Below are 22399 nucleotides of genomic sequence, written 5' to 3'. Positions count from 1 at the left end.
CAATATATTATGCCAGGCTTACCGTGGAAACAGCAGGTGTAAAATAGATGCACATCCTGGTGTTGTACTTTTGTTTCCTATATTATTGTGCAATTTTGATGTACGGCTTTTCAAAATGTGTATTCCACTTAGTTCAACCCAAAGATGAGAGGGTATTTGCATGGTACAAGTTGTACAAGGTAACAGGTCCAGTAAATAAAAATAAACTATAAAGCCATATTCTCAAATTTGATTTAAAATAGTGTGTTCATGAGAAAGATTTGGTGAGACTGGTATCAAACAACATACAAAGAACCATCAGGTTTAAACAGATCATTCTATTTTTGTACATGGTAGGTAAAGTCATTCGCCTCTCTCCCAAACTGAACTTGTAGGACATGTCCTGCACATTCCCAGCTATATGAACTATTCCATGACTGAGGCAATGAAACTCTGCCTCATTTGCTGCAGACTTATAAAAACAGTGCTGTTATTTCTTCTCGTCCCCCACCTCAATTCCTGTCCATGTTCTCCCCTCACACCCCCGCTAATCTCGTTCTGAGAAATAGCTGAAATACATATTTTTAAAAAAATACTGACTGAGGCACACACCCAACATGGAAAATTTCAGTTGGAATGGTTTGAGTCTGGTAAAGTTACAAGCAACTGAAAAGAGGGTATTAAAATGAAGTGTCAGGACACCTTAACTCTGTGACCCACTCCCAGTCTCTATTCAAGCCTAACTTAGGCTAAGTCATTATGCAAGTTAACCTATTTCCCCTTGTTTTTTCCTACCCCCCCCCCCCAACGTTCTTGTTAAACCCTGGATTTGTGCTGGAAATGGCCCACCTTGATTATCATACACATTGTAAGGAGAGTGGTCACTTTAGATAAGCTATTACCAGCAGGAGAGTGGGGTGGGGGGAGGTATTTTTTCATGCTTTGTGTGTATAAAAAGATCTTCTACACTTTCCACAGTATGCATCCGATGAAGTGAGCTGTAGCTCATGAAAGCTTATGCTCAAATAAATTGGTTAGTCTCTAAGGTGCCACAAGTACTCCTTTTCTATTTCCACAGGTGACTTCCTATGTATATCCTTAGTAAATGGATTTGTACAGCTACGCTACAGCCTTGGTGACAAGATAGTCATCTTACAGTCTCTTCAAAACGTGTGTACAAATGGAAGTACATGGCATTTCCTTAAAGCTGGAAGAGTAGATAATGAAGGTTACCTGGATCTGGATGGCATCAACATTACGCAGAAAGCCAGTGCTGGAATGACTGCCCTCGACATAAACACAGATTTCTATGTTGGAGGAGTGTCATCCTTAAATCTTGTCAATTCAATGGCAACAGAGAATGAACCCATAGGTTTCAGTGGGTGTATACGAGAAATTATTATAAACCACAGAGAACTAAAACTCACTGAAGCAGACCCTAAAGATGGTTCCAATGTAGGTGACTGTGATGGAACTGTTTGCGGTTATACAGTGTGCAAACATAATGGTAAATGTCAAGTTCAAAACTCAGGCTTTTCTTGCTTTTGTCCACAACCCTGGACAGGGAAAATATGTGAACAATCGGTTTACTGTTCACATAATATGTGTCTGCACCAGGCTCTTTGTATTCCTGATCCCATTTTATTTTCATACAGTTGTGCATGTACACTAGGATGGTCAGGTAGATACTGTGACAATGAAATCTCATTTTCTACTGCAAAATTTGCAGGTAATTCATACATCAAATACATAGATCCTCATTATGGAAAGAGAGACCTCAGATTTACCAGTGTCTCTCTAAATTTTACTACCAGTCAGAGTGAAGGTTTAATTTTATGGATGGGAAAAGCTGAAGATGAAGACAATGATTTCCTTGCAGTTGGTCTTACTAATGGGACCTTGAAAGTTGTGGTTAATCTTGGAGAAAGAATCTCTGTCCCTTTAATCCACAGTAAACATTCCCTTTGTTGCAAGAGATGGCATTTTATCACCATAGCTCAAAACCAGACTTCTATTAAAGTGTACCTTGACGAATATCTGGTTCTCTTTGAAGATATTGATCCACAAAGAAAATACATTGCTCTAAACTATGGAGGCATTTGCTATTTTGGTGGGTTTGAACTTGGCAGAAAAGTAAACATAGTCACTTCAGGGCTTTTTACTCAGCAGCTATTTGGTAAAATTAAAGATGTTGTACTCTTTCAAGATTCTAAAACAATCCAATTAATTAAGGCAGAAGGCTACAATGTTTATGATGGAGATGGGATTAATTGAAAAAACCCACATGAACAAATGAGTAGGCTTATGCTCCACTCTGTCCATTGGCTAGTAGTATTAGAACAAGACTCCTTTTTAGTAACATGCTTAGTAGTTATTACGCGCATGCTGTAACTACTTGCTTGCTACTATAAACTACCTAACTTTTTATATGGTTGGGTGAATAGCACAGATGAAAAATGGTTAAATTTATTCATGCTACTAATCTCATTTCTAGATACTGTTTTGAAAACAGAAAACTTTGATTTTATAGATTTATTTTGCCTGAGAGTTTTGTACTCTGAACGTGATCGTTTACAAGAATAAAAGCCCTGAGAAATGTTTAAATTATGGCCTCCTTTCCAGCTTCTTTAGCCCAGCATTCTCAAGTATACTATATTAGAACAGAAATAGAAAGGCAGACATCAGAAACCAGTTCTCAGGGAGAGTGATAGAGTACAGGTTGCCTAGTTTTACCTGGAATTCCTGAAAATCAACTGGCAATAGTATACAAAAAATTAGCTACATTTGCCTAAGTTTTATTTGCACACACACAAATCTGTCGTCTACTGTCATCCAAAATCCAGTACTTTTCCCATTTATTTTAATACCAAAAAGTTTCTCCGAGTCTTAGTTTTTCTTACAAATGGCCTGTAAAGCATGAAAAAATCAGTCTTTGTAGAATAACTTCACGCACATACAGTGTTTCATAGGAAAACACTGGAATTTTCCTTCAGTGGAAGTTGAGATTTTCCAAGATGTCTAGGGGATATAGCCACAGATCTCCCACTGAAGTTCAATCCTCGTGTCAGCTTAAAACCTCAACCATAAAGTCCTTTTATGCAAAGTAAACAAGCTTAATTCATTTTGCAAATGCCTAGTTATTACTTTAGTGATCAGTACTTTAATCAATAAGAAATAAAACAGATATTTGTGTTATATTAATGTGCTCAGTTATGATATGGCCTCCAATGCCATTTAAATTTTTAATTTCAATTGATTGCTATTAATTTACTGTATAAATAAAATGTTTACATCAAAACAAAAATGGTGATTTCTACCTTCTTCCCTTTTATTACAGCTCAAGATCAAGCTCTCTTCTCATACTAGGAATTAACTATATATACACATACATATATACACATACAGTGTACTCAACTGCAGAGAAGAGAAATTACATGGATTTATTTCAAGATACAAAACCAGCCACTCACCAAGAATCATAAGAAAAAGGCTGGATGTCTGCTAAGACGACAATATAAATAATTTAAATCTATTTGAAGTACCCAGTGACATGTCAAATTTCCAGGCCCATTTCAGGATACATATAAAGCAGTAATGTCTCACCTATTCATCAAACTATTTCTTAAATATTAAGGGTCAACAGTCAATACTGTGGGACAGACACTTGCTTGTTCCACTTCTTTATGATGCTCAGGAAATGCAAAGGGAGCGGAAACTGCCCACAAGTCCTTTGCTGGGGATTTCTCCAGTGTGAGGTTGTCCTCAATGAGCACAGAGGTTCCTATACCTCCCTCTTCCCAGTAGACATATCAGTAACAGAGAGAAGAGTAGCTGAAGAATATTGCTTTCCAGCTACCCCCCTAATGGACTGTTGCCATTTAGCAAGTTAAAGAAGCCTACTAGGATAACTGGGGCCAAGAAGCAGGGAGGTGTAACAGGTATATTAGGGAGGTCATTGGTTCTCAGCTTTTCCTCTTCCCCCTTTCCCAGGCTACCTCTTGGTGGGAGGGGAAGGGAGCCATCTATCCTGCTCTCTTCCCCCAAGTCTCCCACAGCCTAGCAGCTAGCCACATAATGGAGTAACCAGTCACTCTCTCCCCTTCTCCCACAATGTGATGCAGCAGGGGAACAGTTAGCAGCTTCTCACAGCACTCCAAGCTACTCCCATGGCTAAAGGGGAGAATATGATAGGCAAACTGGGGAGGCAGCACCCTATACTATTGCTCTATAGTGATCAGACTTATTCAAACACTTCAGTTTAGTAACTGAAGGGCAGGAGTCTGGAAACAGATTTCCCAGTCGCCATCAACTAAAAATGAACCTATGTTAACACAGGTGTCTTTGAAAGCCACAATTGAGAGTGACACATTGGACACCACTGTTACGCTACATCCACTCAGCAAGTTTTTGAAAACGTGATGCAGCGTGGGCCAAGCTATCATGTCCACAAATTACCTTTTCAAGCAAACCACCTTAACATAATCAGGCATGCTAATTTTTTAAGGGTAGCAGTTCAGTTTCACTAGTACTGAGTTATTTTTATGATACAAACAGATTATGAGGTGGCTTGTTAATACCAGCAGATTGGGAAGGAGACTACTAATGGGCAGATTAAAAGAAAGCCAATACAACAGAAGTCTAGGACAGATACTGAAATTATTTAAATCTTAACCCCATAAGCAAAGTCGCCACTTTAAATTAGAATATAAATCTAACGAGCACAAAACATTACCTACTTCAAAAATGAATAAAAAGGAATGATATTATGCACATAGACCTCCAAAGGAAAGGGATATTTAAACTTAGATTTCTTGGCCAAGAGAACCCAATTTGCTGAAATGCTAAGCAACACTACAATGCTTGCAATTTATTACCACCCATGGAATTAATAGCCCAACCACCACTTCAATTATTAAACCAATTTTGAACAGAACGGTTTGAGTCCTGTAGACCATAGGCCATGTATGATTTTTAAATTAAGGTTTTAGATATGGCTTTCAGTTCCTAATTTAGTTGAGAAATTATTTCAGTGAATCTTCAGAGCTATTGGCCTAGGAATAATACAATAAAAGCTACAACCACCTTTATTTGGTATAAAACATTTTTAATTTTAACCTTATTTAATTTGGCTGTAAAGCTATGTGCAATGTCTGCAAATAGGAAGCTACTTTTAAATATATGACCAATTTAAAAAGTTAATTATTATGGTCTTTTAATCACATATCTGTTATTGGAAAGAAGAGGCTTATTCTACACCAAAGTGCAAAAAGCTGTGTTCATAGGTAAGGCAATGTATTCAAATTTCTTTATACACAATATTCTTAAGTAAAAATAATTAGACCAAATACTGCAAAATAGTGTGATGGACAGAATAATGTAATGGTAGAGTATTTGTTTTTCAAAAGCAGATTCAACAAAATGAGCAACATACTGTATTTTTTTTTTTTTTTTAGAAAGTATAACAGACAGTAATATTTTGGTTTTAAAAAAAGTATCCGTGGATGCCAGTCACCATAAAATCTGAACTGCTCTGTTTATTAAAAGCCCTGACATGATTCTCCCCCTCCCCAAAAAAATCACTAGTCATTACACTAGTAATCACTAGTCATTTACACAAGTGTAAAGCAAAGCTACAAGAGTCATTCTACATCTTGTTTGTTATACTGGTTTAGTCTACTACTTCATACCTATGAAATCAAACACACAAAGTATGTGAGAAAGTTTTATCATTTTTAGAATCAAAATATCCCTTAAAATATTTACATTTTACAGTAAAAAGGATAGCAAAACACAAGATAATGTACAAGCTTAGGTATTCAAGTTTTTGAAGCATGAAAAATTATGGGAAAATTAACTGACTAGTAAATCATAGTTTAAAGAATATAGTTTAAATTTTTTTCTTATTAAAACAAGTGCAGTTTAAAGCAATAACATTTGGACAGCTCAGCCTTCTAATTTCTGGTCACAAACTGCTTCGGATGCTTGGGAAATACTTGATAACTACTGGAAATACTGCTGAATTCTTTTATTGTATTATTGAATCAATAAAAAAAACTTCACACCACTCAACATATGTTGTATTTTGTGTTGTAATGTATGAGGGATACTAAGACTCTGCTACAGTCCTCAAAAACAGTGCAATTTAAAAACAAGGCTATTATGTGAAATTCATTTTTAAAATTTACTGGAGCATCTTAAAACAGAAGAGAGCACAAATTACCAAAGGCAGCAACTATAATGCATACTTGACTAAAGCCAACTTCATCAACTAAGAAATTTCTAAGCCTTTATTGCATATTAATAAAAGAAATCTTTAAAATTTTGAATATACAGCAATGTAAAATTCTGAAAAATATTAAATTCCTATTTCTAGGGTTAGTTGGTATAATGTAAAAGAAGATGAGTATTGGTACACAGCTTTGTACCAAAACACAGACTTGTTTTTGCAAAACACCAACAATGAATAAAAAAAGATGGCACAATCCTAGCAGGCATTTTTACAAAACTTTAGGACACAACTAACAGTTATTTAAATAGGATTTTGAAAGATTGCCTGCTCTTTTTACCTTTTGCTTTTAGCTCTGTCATTGTGGTCCCTGTCTTTGTGATGTCTGTCTCTGTTCTTTTCACTTTCTCGTTCTCTATGTCTCTCCCTACTTTTCTCCCTCTCTTTATCCTTTTCATGAGACTGTTCTTCACTTTTAGGTTTATCTATCTTTTTTTCTGGATTTCTACTCTCCCTAGAGGATTTTCCATCAGATCCCCTATCACTGTGTGAAAGTCGTAACCTCTCTTTGTCTCTATGTCCTTCCTCTCTGCTTTTTTTCTCTCTCTCTTTTTCCTGGTTTCGGTCTTTCCGTCTATTCCTTTCAGAATCCTGTTCCCAGTATTTTTCACTGTTCCACTCTTTTTCATGTCTGTCTTTCTTTTGGTGATGGGATTCACTATAAAACCTCTGTCTATGCTGATCGCTTTTTCCCCTACTGAACCCTCTCTCTAAATGTTGTTCTTGTCTGCCCCAAGGGTCACTATGGCGTCTTTCTGGTCTCTTACTGTCTTTACTCTGATAAAAGTTCTCTGGCCCTGGAAATCTTGATTGTTTATGAGCCAGCGATGGCCCTTGAACAATGGGTCCAACATAATGCGGTGGCTGACCTGACAAATGAACAACAGGTGGCCATGGCATCATAGGATTTTGAGCGAAACCAAAACCTGGAGGAGGAAGAAGCGGAGGTGGTAGATGAGGAGGAAATCCAAACATGGGGCTGTTCTGGGGGGGGAAGTTAGGAGGTGAAAGTGTTTGAAACTGAAATCCAGGTAGATTAGATTTAAGATGCTGAAAATTGTGCTGCTGAGGTCTAACTGGTGAGAAATTTCCACTCATAACTGGGCTGGGGACTTTGGAAGTGAATTCAGAATGAGAAGAATTTTCTTTTTCAAAATGAGATGAGGTTGTTGCTGGTCCTCTTCTAAATGAGTGCACTGTTTCAATATTTTTCATTGGTGTATCTTCCTGCAAGTGTTTTGTTTCTTCCATTTGTGAAGCACATACATTATCTGTTTTAGTTGGAGCTGAGGTACACTGCATCTCAGATGTCTGACCACCACTTTGATACACGTTTAAGCTCTTTTCTCCTGACTGTTTATTCTCCATCTCCATTTGCTCACTTCCAGAGATGTCTGATTGTATATTTTGTCTTTCTTCATTTCTGTTAGTGTCCCCCTCCTTATTGTCTGAAGCATTAATCTGTTGGCTTCGTCCAGCTGCTTGTCTTGGGTCCCTTTTAAGATTAATAAACTGTGGAGATTTGGAAGTATTAGAAGTCATACCTTCAGCAGAACCTATGTTAACATTGTTATCACCACTTCCTTTACCTGCATTTGATGAGGAAGAAGAGAAGCTAGAATCTGTGGTCCTTTTGCTTTCTTGCAAAACATTCTCTGTGTCATACAGCTGCCACTTTGGATCATTTTCTTTACACTCCTCAGTTTCCTTGCTCTGTGATTGAACAGATAAGTTTGCTAAAAACGCTTCTGTAGAAACATCTGGTGGTTTTCCCTTAAGACTTAGACTTATCAGAGTTCCTACAGTTCCTGCAGAACATGAGGTCCCTGCAACTGGCATATCCACTGTTACTGTAACATCAGTGGATTCTTGTGAATCATCTAGTCTAGTCTTAGTTTCTATAGCTTCATCAGCAGTTACTTCAGCAACATTCATTTTTTCTTCTTTTAAGCTTGTTTGTTCAGCAAATAAAGGTATTTCTTGACTAGCACACTGGTCCACCACTGACTGATGGTGCTCATATATCTGTCCTGTAGTACCCAAAAGACTTTGAAGAATATCATCTACAGGCAGTGGTTTATTTGCTAGCTCAAGAGTAGAAGACTGATTTTCCCATCCAACGAGAACTCCAGGAAGAAATCTCAGTGGCTTTGGTGGCTCATGTTTGATGCTTTCTACTACAGGTTCAATAACCGCTGGTATTTCTTCTGTATTAGATTGTTGAGGCTTATTTCTCTGCTTATGTAACACAGTTGTGAAGGAATTAAAAAAATCATTTTCTTCCTCCTCTTCTTCTACTACTACTTCAGTACTAGAGACATCAGGTTTGCTCGGTTTGCTTTTTTTTTCTGGTGGCAAGTTACTCGGGGCACTTTCAGAAATTTCATCCACAAGGCTAGTGCTAGCACTAATCTGTCTCTTCATTTTCTGGCGAATTATCAAACCCAACAACAGATTTGGTCGATGTATTTCAATCCCTGCATAAAATCATAAAAGCAATTAATAAATGAAATACATTTATCTGGAGACAATCATTTTAATAAAAGAATAACCTATCATATGTCTATAATATTCTTTGGGCCCCCATCAGCTCCCCTCACCCAAGAGAACTGTTCTATGTGAAAAATTAGTTACACTTCTTCCAAGACGTAGCAAGGACTGCTTCCCAGTATGCTCTCTCCAGCTTCTAAAGGTACTGTGTGTTTCAAAGGCATAAGGCAACCAGACAGCTGCTCAACCAGTGCACCTCATTTTCATGCCATTGCCTCATAGGAGGCAAATTCTGCCCATCAGGTAGTTTGTTTGGGAAAACTTAGGTTCCCTTAAAAATGGGGGTCTCCTTTTAGCAATCTGAGTCAAACATATGGGCAATGAGAATGCAAGCTTACCATGAACTCTGCAGAACAATGCACCATATTAAAATGTAGCAAAGGGTTTAATTTAGGACATTTTAAAATATCCTAAAATGAGCATAAGTAATCTTGATATCCAGAAGGACTGGCTTAAATATAGGTAATGGCCATCCACAATCAAAACAAACAAAGGGCAATCTCTTGCCCTCATATTTAAATGAATTTAGCCCAGGGAAATGCTTTTAAAATAAAAATGAACAACACTCAAATATCTTGGGCTAGATACCCAGCACCACTACAGCAGAAAGGGGATATAAAAGCCACCTAACTAGTTACTTGGGTTTTCCCCCAACTTAAAGTAGAGGTAATCCTTTGGTGGCACAAATGCCCCTTTCCAGAGCTTCAGCATAATCAAGATGGCCAAGCAAAAGCAGGTATGGTTGGAGCATCAGTGTTTTCATTAAGAAAAAACCTGAATGTAAAAACAGCATGAGAAATACATAATTTTTCACAGGGCAAATGTCAAGGTTGTTCAACCTAAAAATACCAATCTACACTAAAAAGTCTTACCATAAAGAATATAAGTACAGTATGTATATTTAGGTTGGCTAAACCTTGCTACTATGTAAATAAGTAAAAATTTCAAATGCCTGACTTGGAATGCAAAATCTAAGTATACAGCTTGTCATTCTGTAACTAATATTCATGTATACAAGTGCTAACTGTGATTTTTTTTTAGCATAGAATTTCTCAAGTTTCACTTAAATAATAATGATTCAATTGAGGTTTATTCTGATTTTTGTATGCGCAGGGATTCACAATATTAACTTCCAGAATAAAGAAATGAAACCAACAGACCTTCAAGGGAAGCGTGCCTGCTGTTCTCCTGAACATTCTACACCCAACTATCGTTTCCCCAAACGCCCCAGAAGGGAACAGAGAATCGTAGGACTATAATGGACCTCAAGAGGTCTTTTAGTTCAGTGCCCAGCACTCACGGCAGGACTAAGTACCAGTCCACAAGCCATCGGCTGCCAGTCTGTGCGCACATTGGAAAAAAAAACTGCCAGTCCCCCACATCAGATAGCTTGAGAAGCACTGATCTAGACCTTCCCTGACAGGTGTTTGTCTAACCTGCTCTTAAAAATCTCCAATGAGTGTGATTCCATAACTTCCCTAGGCAATTTATTCCAGTGCTTAACTACCTTGATAGTTAGCAAGTTTTTCCTAATGTCCGACCTAAACCTCCCTTGCTGCAATTTAAGCCCATTGCTTCTTGTCCTATCCTCAGAGGTTAAACAAAAAAAAATTTCTCCCTCCTCCTTGTAAAAACCTTTTATGTACTTGAAAACTTATATCCCCACTCAGTCTTCTCTTTAGTCTTCCAGACTAAACAAACCCACTTTTTTCAATCTTTCCTCATAGGTCATGTTTTCTAGATCTTTAATCATTTTTGTTGCTCTCCTCTGGACTTTCTCCAATGTGTTCATATATTTCCTAAAATGTAGTGCCCAGAACTGGACACAATACTCCCGGTGAGGCCTTATCAGCACAGAGCAGAGCAGAAGAATTACTTATCACATCTTGCTTACAACACTCCTGCTAATACTCCCCAGAATTATGTTTGCTTTTTTTTGCAACAGTGTTACACTGTTGACTCTCAATTAGCTTGTGATCCACTGTGACCCCAGGATCACTTTCTGCAGTACTCCTTCCTAGGCAGTCATTTCCCATTTTGTGTGTGCACACCTGATTGTTCCTTTCTAGGTGCAGTACTTTGCATTTGTCCTTATTAAATTTCATCCTATTTACTTCAGACCATTTCTCCAGTTTGTCCAGACCATTTTGAATTTGAATCCTATCCCTCAAAGCACTTGCAACCTCTCCTAGCTTGGTATCATCCCCAAACTTTATACCCATACTCTCTCTGCCGTTATCTAAATAGTTGATGAAGCTATTAAACAGAACAGAATCCAGAACTGATTTCTGCAGGACCCCACTCAATATGCCCTTCCAGCTGGACTGTGAACCACTGATGATAATTCTCTAGGAACAGTTTTCCAACCAGCTATGCACCCACCTTGTAGTAGTTCCATCTAGGTTGTATTTCCCTAGTTTGTTTATGAGAAGGGCATGCGAGACTGTATCAAAAGCCTTACTAAAGTCAAGATAGACCACATCTATCGCTTTCCCCCTATCCACAAGGCTTGTTACACTATCAAAGAAAGCTACTAGGTCGGTATGACACGATTTATTCTTGACAAATCCATGCTGATTGTTACCCATCACCTTATTATCTTCTAGGTGTTTGCACAATGCTTAATTATTTGCTCCATTACCTTTCCAGGTACTGAAGTTAAGCTGACTAGTCTGTAATTTCCTGGGTTGTCCTTATTTCTCTTTTTATAGATTGGCACTATATTTTCCCTTTTACAGTCCTCTGGAATCTATCACATTTTCAAAGATAATCACTAATGGCTCATATCTCCTCAGTCAGCAACTTGAGTAGTCTAAGATGTATTTCATCAGGCCCTGCCAACTTGAAGACACTTATCTAAGTAATTTTTAACTTGTTCTTCCCCTATTTTAGCCTTAGATCCTACCTTATTTTCACTGGCGTTCACTATATTAGATGTCCAAACACTACTAACCTTTTTGGTGAAAACAAACAAAAAAGTCATTTAGCACTTCTGCCATTTCCACATTTTCTGTTATTGTTTCCCCCCCACACACATTGAATAATGGGCCTACCCTGTCCTTGGTCTTCCTCTTGCTTCTAATGTTTTCATGTTACCCTTTACGTCTCTAGCTAGTTTAATCTCATTTTGTGCCTTGGCCTCTCTAATTTTGTCCCTACATGCTTGTGTTGTTTTGTTTCTATTCATCCGTTGTAATTTAGCCTAGTTTCCACTTTTTGTAGGACTCTTATTGAGCTTCAGATCATTGAAGATCTCCTGGTTAAGCCACAGTGGTCTCTTGCCATACTTCCTATCTTTCGTACGCAATGGGATAGTTTGCTCTTGTGCCCTTAATAAATGTCTCTTTGAACAACTGTCAACTCTCTTGAACTGTTTTTCCCCTTAGACCTCCTTCCCATGGGATCTTACCTACCAACTCCCTGAGTTTGCTGAAGGCTGCTTTCTTTAAATCCATTGTCTTTATTGTGCTGTTTTCCCTCCTACCATTCCTTAGAATCACGAATTCTACCATTTCATGATCACTTTCATCCAAGATGCCTTCCACCTTCAAATTCTCAACCCAGTTCCTCCCTATTTGTCAAAATCAAATCTAGAACAACCTCTCCCCTAGTAGCTTTCTCCGCCTTCTGAAATATAAAAATATCTCCAATATATTCCAAGGATTTATTGGATAATCTGTGCCCTGCTGTGTTATTTTCCCAAAAGATGTCTGGATAGCTGAAGTCCCGCATCACCACCAAGTCCTGTAATTTGGATGATTTTGTTAGGGTTTTTTGTTTGTTTGTTTGTTTTTAAAAAGCCTCATCCACCTCTTCTTCTACCCTGACATCACCCTTGGTTTTTACCCATTTTATCTTTACCCAGGGACTTTCAACAAGGCTTTCAACAGACACCACTGCAGTAGACGAAGGCACCAAAAGTGCACACATAGGTGAGTTTTTTCCCCACAATCCAGAACCCTCAGTATCTATAAAAGCTGCCCCAGACTCTCACTACTGCTGGCCCCCAGCAGGACCAAGGAACCAGAGACATGACTTCACAATGCCTACACATTATGGGGTTCACTTCAAGCTGCACTTCCCTCACCTAAAGTCTTTGTCTAAACAAGAAACTAGCCCTGGTTTAATTAAAAAGGGTTTTTGACTCAATTTTAGGGTTTATATACATGACAATATCCACGAAAATAAATCTAAATTGGCAAAATATGTTAATTTGAAGATTACTTAAATCACATTAAACCTGTTAACACACTCATTCAGAATTTAAGCGGTCTTAATTAGGTTTAGCCTAATTCACATCCAAAGTTAATTTAGATTACTTTTCCTGGATGTCCTTGTGGAGACAAAGCCCTTAGTTAAATTGGCGTAAAACTCCACAACCATGCTAATTTAATCTAAACCTATATAGGCCTGGAGTAAACTGATTTAAGATTGTCCATATAGAGGTTTGCACCAGTTTATTTAAGTAATTAAAAACTATGTTTAGTTATTCTGGAGCAACTTTTGTGTGCAGGTCTCAAAGTACACTATGCATACTGCTTCTGGCCTCCAGTTCCTTGTCTTCATCCTTTCTCTCTCTCTCATCTACACATTCAATCCCTTTGACCTTTCCTACCATTCAGGTTTAACTTCCTCTAATTCTCATCATCCTATCTCGGGTACTCTCTGAAACTCCAACAACTCCCACTTTCCTCACTCCTCTGTATTTCTGCCTCACACATCAACCAGAAAGAGAAAAAAGTCACCCCCAAATATTTGTGAATAAAATTAAAATTTTAAGAACCAAAGAGAGCGTGTAGAAAAACTAAGTAATTTCAAGATCTTGCATTTGTAAAACCCTTCTCTATCCAATCTATCTATTTTTAATCTTCCCTTATCTTTTTAGTTTGTAAGGTTTTGAGGGCAATGATTGTCTTGTCATTAGTACGTTACATACCAAGTACATTTTGGGTGCTGTAAAAATTATATATTAAAATGTAACACAAACATGGGGCTCAGAGTGAATGTGAATAAACCTCTTTCAGAAGTCACCTGCACCACTCTATTCACTGAGCTGTACTAAATATCAGACTTTCTCTCACCTTTCCCTCTATCCCCTGCCACATGGCAGTGTGGGTTAAACATTAATCAGAAGACTTTTTTTTGGATTAAATATTTAAAACACATAAATCCAAATAATTGTTTGGGTTGGAAACTGGTTTCCAATCTGTTACAGAAGATTCTCATAACACCAGGACAATCAATAATGCCTTATTTGAATAAGATGTGCAATACTCAGTTTGCTCAAAAACACTGATGTTAAACGTTAAACTTTAATTTTCAGGTACATTTTGTATTTCACTCATGGGGGAGGTGCCACTATATGTAAATTTCCAAGCTGTGTATTGTACTTACCAGGTCCATCAAAAGGTACAAGATGATGTGGAATTTTGTCTGAGGCACCTAAAGGGATAAGATACAAATCCTTCACTTGCTTCATGTTATTGGCAGCTACACCATAACGCTTCCTGCTGCTGAAGTATGCGAACAGCAAAGCATAGGAAATCTGATCCTCTTCAGTTACCGGGGTGAAGCGAACTACACAAATTTCCTGTTTAAAAAAGGAAAAAAGGTAGTGCGAAGTATTTACAAATTGTGTTTTTTAAAGTAAATTTTAATAGTGATTGGTCTTCAAGTAAGTATATAATCCACAGAAAAGGGGAAATAACTGACTAGAAAAAGGAGGAGATGACAAAAGAGAGAGAGAAGAGTAGGAGACAGCAGAAGAAAGTCTCTCTGAAGCATTAAGAGAAAACAGAATGAGAAGCTTCCAGAAAAAAAAATTACTGACTGTACATGACAAAAAATTAAAATATTTTCTCTGCCTGCAGATTCTTGTATACCAGCTTTTTCAGAAGGCATGCCAAATTTGGAACATTTCAAATTTTATTCTACCAACACTCCTAAGGAATCTGTATTCTGCACCGCTTTTGGTGTTTAAGATATATCATTAGTTGCTACAGTGGAAAGGCAAGAACCCTAACACCAGGTATGGTGAAGGGGAAGGAGAGGGAGGAACTCCTTGTCTCTTCTCACACACAAGGGCAAATCAGAACTGCCTGATTAATGTCTGTATTGACTTCAGCTGGGTGAAAACTGGAGAGAGGGGAAGAGAGGAGTGACAAGCTACAAACGAACAGTAGGAAGGAGGGATAAAATATGCTATCAACTCCAAAACCCAGGTCCCAACAAAAATATCAACTACCCTCAAATTGGATTATTTACATTTAAGCATCACAGTAGAAATTGGTCTTCAAGAGGGATTTGGGCAATGAGAGGATAGCAGCCTTATGTACACACCAAAAACTGATACGTAAGTCATACTATTTTCAACAGAGAACTGTCTGAAAACATATATACACAACATTGGCAGCAGACAGACAGTTAAAGTCTTCTAATTTAAAGTATAAGTTTCTTCCTTACCTTGGTCCCTGAAGCTTTTATTTTTTCTACATACTCCCAAACAGTGTGAGGTGATATCCTGCCACCTACTTGGATACTATCTGGCAAGTCCTGTCAAAAAAGCAGATATACAATTTGAACCCACTGTGGCTACTGAAATAGATTTCAAAATAATAAAGGAACTTAACTCCTCAATGCTTATATTACATATGATTAGTTTATCATCAGAAGTCATGCCACTTCAGGGAAACAAACTAGTTTGGATTAAACTATGGAGTTGGGTTTTTCAATATAAAACCAATAATGTGTAACAGAATGCACAGTACCTCTTGCACACTTCTACACCTGTAATTATACATCACTAACAACAGGTATAAATAAAAGATTTTCAACAAGGCTGTGGATTAATTGCAGTTAACTCATGCGATTAATTCAAAAAAATTAATTACACTTTTAATCACACTGTTAAATAATAGACTACCAATTAAAATTTATTAAATATTTTGGATGTTTTTCTACATTTTCATATATATTGTATTGTGTTGTAATTCAAATCAAAGTGTATATTATTTTTTATCATAAATATTTGCACTGTAAAAATGAAACAAAAGAAAATATTTTTCAATTCACCTCATACAAGTACTGTAGTGCAATCTCTGTCATAAAAGTGCAACTTACAAATGTAATTTTTTTTTGTTACGTAACTGCACTCAAAAACAAAACAATGTAAAACGTCAGAGCCTACAAGTCCACTCAGTACTACTTCTTGTTCAGCCAATTGCTAAGACAAACAAGCTTGTTTACATTTACAGGTGATAATGCTGTCCTCTTCTTATTTACAATGTCACCAGAAAAGTGAGAACAGGCATTTGCATGGCACTTTTGTAGCCAGCATTGCAAAGTATTTACATGCCAGATATGCTAAACATTTGTATGCCCCTTCATAATTCGGCCACCATTCCAAAGGACATGCTTCCATGCTGATGACGCTCGTTAAAAAAATAATGCATTCATTAAATTTGTGACTGAACTCCTGGGGGGAGAATTGTATGTCCCCTGCTGTTTTACCTGCATTCTGCCATATATTGCATGTTATAAGCAGTCTCAAATGATGACCCAGAACATGTTGTTTATTCTAAGAACAATTTCACTACAGATTTGACAAAACACAAAGAAGGTACCAATGTGAGATTTCTAAAGATAGCTACAGCACTCGACTCAAGGTTTAAGACTCTGAAGTGCCTTTCAAAATATGAGAGGGACAAAGTGTGGAGCATGCTTTCAGAAGTCTCAAGAGCAACACTCCGATGCGGAAACTACAGAACCTGAACCACCAAAAAAGAAAATCAACCTTCTGCTGGTGGCATCTGACTCAGACAATGAAAATGAACATGCGTCGGTCCGCACTGCTTTGGATTGTTATTGAGCAGAGCCTGTCATCAGCATGGACGCCTGTTCCCTGGAATGGTGGTTGAGGCATGAAGAGACATATGAATCTTCAGCACATCTGGCACGTAAATACCTTGCGACGCTGGCTACAACAGTGCCATGAGAACGCCTGTTCTCAGTTTCAGGTGACGTAAACAAGAAGCAGGCAGCATTATCTCCTAAAAATGTAAACAACCTTGTTTGTCTGAGCGATTGGCTGAACAAGAAGTAGGACTCAGTGAACTTGCAGGCTCTAAAATTTTACATTGTTTTATTTTTTGAATGCAGTTCTTGTACATAATTCTACAATTTTTGTAATCCCTTGACAGCCCTACTTATCAGATAAATAACACTTTTATCTGTGTTTATAGTGACAAGTGACTACCTTGTACCATGGATTGATGTTAGTTACATCATCTGGAGATTGGATTCTGTAATTAACGTTTTATTATAGTTGCAGATCTAGTGTATGTCACTATTTATCACCAATGCAAACAGTCACAAAAACCCATACATTAAGATTGCAAAAATAAACACTCAAGTCAGGAAATGCTAAGGTTAAAGTTGAATGCTTACTCTTCATACTACTACTAAGTGCATGTGGAGCAGTACTATGTGCTGGTACTACAGTCTTAATTATATAATCACACACAGTTTTACATATAATGTAAGCTTTTTATAATCTTGTATACAAAAGTTCAGCACTGTGGTGGGGAAGGCAACCAGCAGTGAAGAAAATCTGTTTTACCACATTCATACCAAAAATATTTGTTGACCTTGTAAAGCTGTTATCAATTTTACAGTGAAATATTATATACATGCAGCATATCATGATTAACATTATAAAAACAAATACCACAGTACAAATAGCTACAGGTCACTTCATCCGATGCATGCACTGGAAAATACAGTGGGGAGATTTTATCTACACAGAGAACATGAAACAATGGGTGTTACCATACACACTGTAACGAGAGTGATCAGGTAAGATGAGCTATTACCAGCAGGAGAGGAAAAAAAAAACAAACTTTTGTAGTGATGATCAAGGTGGGCCATTTCCAGCAGTTGACAAGAACATCTGAGGAAGAGTTTCGGGGGGGCGGAATAAACATGGGGAAATAGTTTTACTTTGTGTAAGGACACTTTGTGTAAGGACACAGTCTTTGGACACAAATCAGATGTCAAGAATTATAACATTCAAAAAACCAGTCGGAGAACACTTCAATCTCTCTGGTCACTCAATTAGAGACCTAAAAGTGGCAATTCTTCAACAAAAAAACTTCAAAAACAGACTCCAATGAGAGACTGCTGAATTGGAATTAATTTGCAAACTGGACACCATTGATTTAGGCTTGAATAAAGACTGTGTCCTTACACAAAGTAAAACTATTTCAGTCATAGAACATCAGGGTTGGAAGGGACCTCAGGAGGTCATCTAGTCCAACCCCCTGCTTAAAGCAGGACCAATCCCCAACTAAATCATCCCAGCCAGGGCTTTGTCAAGCCTGACCTTAAAAAACTTCTAAGGAAGGAGATTCCACCACCTCCCTAGGTAACGCATTCCCGTGTTTCACCACCCTCCTAGTGAAAAAGTTTTTCCTAATATCCAACCTAAACCTCCCCCACTGCAACTTGAGACCATTACTCCTTGTTCTGTCACCAGCTACCACTGAGAACAGTCTAGATCCATCCTCTTTGGAACCCTGTTGTCAAAGGCATCAACAAGCGATGTAAGCCCGGGGCTGACCACCGGCGCCCTGCTGCCCTGGGGCTGACCCACAATGTGCCCCACAATGCCCCACACTGTCAGTTAAATCAGTGGAAGTGCTTGTGGTGAGGATGCGCACCACCAACAGAGGGAACATAATGTGGACATGAAAACCTGCAGTGGCTGTACATTGACCTAACTTAGGTCGACTTAAATTTGTAGTGTATTCTTGCCCTTATTATTATTGTTATTGTTATTGCAGTGTGGAAAATGTTTCTCTGGAGTCTGGACCTTGACTATACCTTGACCAAGAAATGTGTACCTTGATAAAAAATAGACTATCCCTGTCATACACTACATTTCCATATAGGTAACCCTGAGAATGGAGGAGACTAAAAGTCAGTGAATGTGTTTAGTGCAGGGGTCAGCAACCTTTCAGAAGTGGTGTGCTGAGACTTCATTTATTCACTCTAATTTAAGGTTTCGCGCGCCAGTAATACATTTTAATGTTTTTAGAAGGTCTCTTTCTATAAGTCTATAATATATAACTAAACTATTGTTGTATGTAAAGTAAATAAAGTTTTTAAAATGTTTAAGAAGCTTCGATTAAAATTAAATTAAAATGCAGATCTTATCAGTTTAGTGTGATCCTTGCCCTTGCTTTTCCTTGCTGAGTTTTCCAATGTTGGGCATGTATTTGGATACTTTAAGCTGCACACAGACTTCTGAGTGACCAGTTATTCACCGGTTCTGAGAGGGACAGAGGACAGATTTCATGTGTGAAAATACCTGTTCACACAGGTATGTGGATCCAAATGCTGAAAAGCATTGCAAACGCAGTTTTCTTCAAACAGTTAAATTTTATTCCTGCCCCCCCGAAACTCTTCCTCAGACGTTCTTGTCAACTGCTGGAAATGGCCCACCTTGATCATCACTACAAAAGGTTTTTTTTTTTTTCCTCTCCTGCTGGTAATAGCTCACCTTAGCTGATCACTCTCATTACAGTGTGCATAGTAACACCCATTGTTTCATATTCTCTGTGTATATAAAATCTCCCCACTGTATTTTCCACTGCATGCATCCGATGAAGTGAGCTGTAGCTCATGAAAGCTTATGCTCAAATAAATTTGTTAGTCTCTAAGGTGTCACAAGTACTCCTTTTCTTTTTGCAGTTTTGTCTTGCCTCTCTCCTGCACTCTACAGAGAGAGTGATGAACGTTATGGAGAAGAAGAAAGGGCAACAATGCAAGGTAAGGATAGTTTAATCTTCTCAAGAGCAGCCCCGGAAGTGTTATTGCTCAGACTGGTACGGCAATCATTTTAAAAGACAGTTCACATAAGTTTAAAATTTAAGGAAAAACAAATGTATGGTTAGCAAACATGTCTAGTTGATTCCTCAATCCTCTCATTATTTGGGTTCACTTGCTTTGGTTGGTTTTATGACTACCCCTGTATTTGGAAACGTATTTCAAGAAACACAAAATAGGAGAGGAGTGCCCTGAAACACTCCAAAAAAAGCTTACATCTTGGTAAACCATGGGATCCTTTGAGGCAAGCTTAAGTATACTTACTGTTAAATAAATAAATGCTAATCTAAGTCAACCTGCTAGTACAGTATTTAACATAATGATCATACTTCACTTTTCAGCTCAGTACAACTATGATCTCTTTATTTGATCCCAAATAAGTGACAAAGCAAATGAATAAATAGATTAAATTTTCATTCTTCATGGTAAATATAAATATTTGAACAAACATACAGTACCTCAGTTAAATACTCAAAAGAGCCAGAGACTGGGTAGGCCTTGATAACAAACTTTGCTACAGAAGGCATATTGATAAAACCTTTCCAGATGAAGTTCAGTCGAGCCAGAAATAGAGTTTCACTTTCAACAGTACCAGGTGTCTCTGATCTAAAGAAAACAGGGGTTAAAAAAAAAATAATGATTAGACTTATAAATATATGTGATCAGGAAAATTTGTGCAACACTTGAAATCCACCTCACTAAAAGTAACTATATTGAAGTAAGTTCTGGAGCATCATTAGAATCATAGGGTTAGAAGGGTCATTAAGTCTATTGCAGGGTATTGCATTTTTGGTTAGTTATTTTGTTGAGGGACTTGTGTAGTTGATCATAAGGGAAAGGGGCAGACAGCCAGATATCTGAGCTTCCAGCACAGTTTCTAAAAATTACATGAAGGGCTGTCAGGTAACATAGTACATTATTTTGCCAGTCTCTCTTCTAAGGCTACTCAATTTCTCCAGATTGAAAAGATATTTTGCAGAGAGAGCTACAAGTGTACCTTCACAGGTTTTTCAAACTTATTTTTTTAAACCTTGTCCATCTGCCACTCCCCACTGTTATCACCACACCCCTCTTCTGCATCACAACATCTGTCCTTCCCCCTCCCTTCTCTCCACTGACTCCATGTCCCCATCCTGGTATCCTCTCCCCTCTACAGTTTTCATCAGCTCTACTTGCTCTTCTCCTTCTCCATCCCAATCTCCACCCCAACACACACAAAGATCCCACATCCACACCCTCCTCTTTATTTCTGGTGACATTTGCTCAACTTCCAGCCTCTCTTTATTCCCACCACCTCCGCATCCCACAACCAGCCCCACCCCTCTCATGTCACCATTCCTAACCTCAAACACATCCCCTTTGTTCCCCACTCCCTTCTCTCACTTTCTCTGGGGCGCCCGCTCCATCTTTAAAAAGATCAGAGCCATCCACAATCAAAACCATCTATTAATATATTGCTCCCTTCCACTTCTAGCTCAAAGAGACCTTGATCCCTTCATCTGACTCTACCTTTGCAACTGCCCTCTCTCACAGAAGCCTATCGTCTCACATTTTCCTCCCTGAATCTGACGGTGGTGGGGGCATTTAGCTTTTCCTCTCCCAGGCCTGTCTCTTCCAACGCCACCCCCTCCTGTCACTTCTCATGGCCTCATCTTTTGAAGAGCACTGACTCCTCTCCTCTCCTTCTCCATGTTGCTGTCAATTCCTATCAGCCCAAATCCTCCTGTTCAGCCTTCCACTCTGATTTCAACTCCTGGCTCTCACCTTCTCTCCACACAATTTCCTACACTGATCCCCAGTGACTTCAAATTCCACATTTATAACCCACCAACTCCTTAGCTGCAAGTTTCCTTGCTCTCCTCCTCTAACCACTCCACTTGCCCCAATGACCAACCCATCTCCTAATCTCTCTCACCACCTCTCTCATCCCTTCTATTCTCCTCTGGCTCCTTTCCCTCATAAGGCTAACCTGCTTCAGTCTCTTCCATCTTAAAAAAAGCCCACCCTTGACCTCATTTGTCTCTCTAACTACTGTACCCTCTCCCTTCTATCTCTAAGATCACTGAATGTGCTAATTACAATCATGGTCTGAAGTTCTCCTCCTCCAATTTCATCCCAGATCCTCTATACTTTGATTTCCACTCTCACCAAAGTCTATTAATGACCTCTTCATATCCAAATTTCAGAACCAGTACTCCATCCTCATTCTCCTTGACCTGGTCAGCCACTTTTGATGCAGCTGACCATATTCTTTTTCTTGAAATCTTGTCCTTCCTTAGCTTCCATGACTCTGTCCTCTCGTAGTTCTCCTACCTACACATCACTTTCATCACTTTTGCTGACCAACTCCACCCCCATTAAATTATATGCATGCCCAACATGTACAGTAACACAATTCACACCACTGCTCTAGAACATAATCTTAATTCCAACCTCAGCAACATCAACATACATGTCTTTTAGGCATCCCTGCACTGGTGAACTGTACAATGCATTATTTTCCAATGAGAAAATGTAAGGATGGAGTTAAGGTTTGTAATCACTGCAACCTATGCAATGTTTTATTTATACGAAAGAGCATATCATGTTTTACAGATAGTCCATGCCTAACAAAAAATGTACAACCTCAACTATGCACAAATGCATGAATTATAAACAGCCACATAAAGTTAAAGTAAACTAATCAGACAATGCTAACTA

The 22399-nt window shown here is 38.2% G+C and overlaps 1 protein-coding gene across 7 annotated transcripts in view; it reads right to left on the bottom strand.

Moving 5' to 3' along the window:
- Positions 1-5989: 5989 nt before the first annotated feature.
- PHF3 (PHD finger protein 3) overlaps positions 5990-22399 on the bottom strand; it is a 78929-nt gene continuing 62519 nt past the window's right edge. For 6 of the 7 annotated variants that reach the window (XM_077812661.1, XM_077812663.1, XM_077812662.1 and 3 more), the window contains 4 exons: positions 20158-20305; positions 15278-15367; positions 14210-14405; positions 5990-8742 (listed from right to left, as the gene is read on the bottom strand). In XM_077812661.1, the coding sequence (XP_077668787.1) occupies positions 6542-8742; positions 14210-14405; positions 15278-15367; positions 20158-20305 (2635 nt within the window). In that variant the 3' untranslated portion in view covers positions 5990-6541. The remainder of the gene's footprint in view (positions 8743-14209; positions 14406-15277; positions 15368-20157; positions 20306-22399) is intronic. The other variant, XM_077812667.1, reaches the window with a different exon arrangement.

This window comes from Eretmochelys imbricata, chromosome 3 (assembly GCF_965152235.1).
Source record: "Eretmochelys imbricata isolate rEreImb1 chromosome 3, rEreImb1.hap1, whole genome shotgun sequence".
NCBI lineage: Eukaryota > Metazoa > Chordata > Testudines > Cheloniidae > Eretmochelys > Eretmochelys imbricata.
The sequence above is the reverse complement of the archived record's forward strand: the minus strand, read 5'-3'. Positions and strand labels throughout refer to the sequence as shown.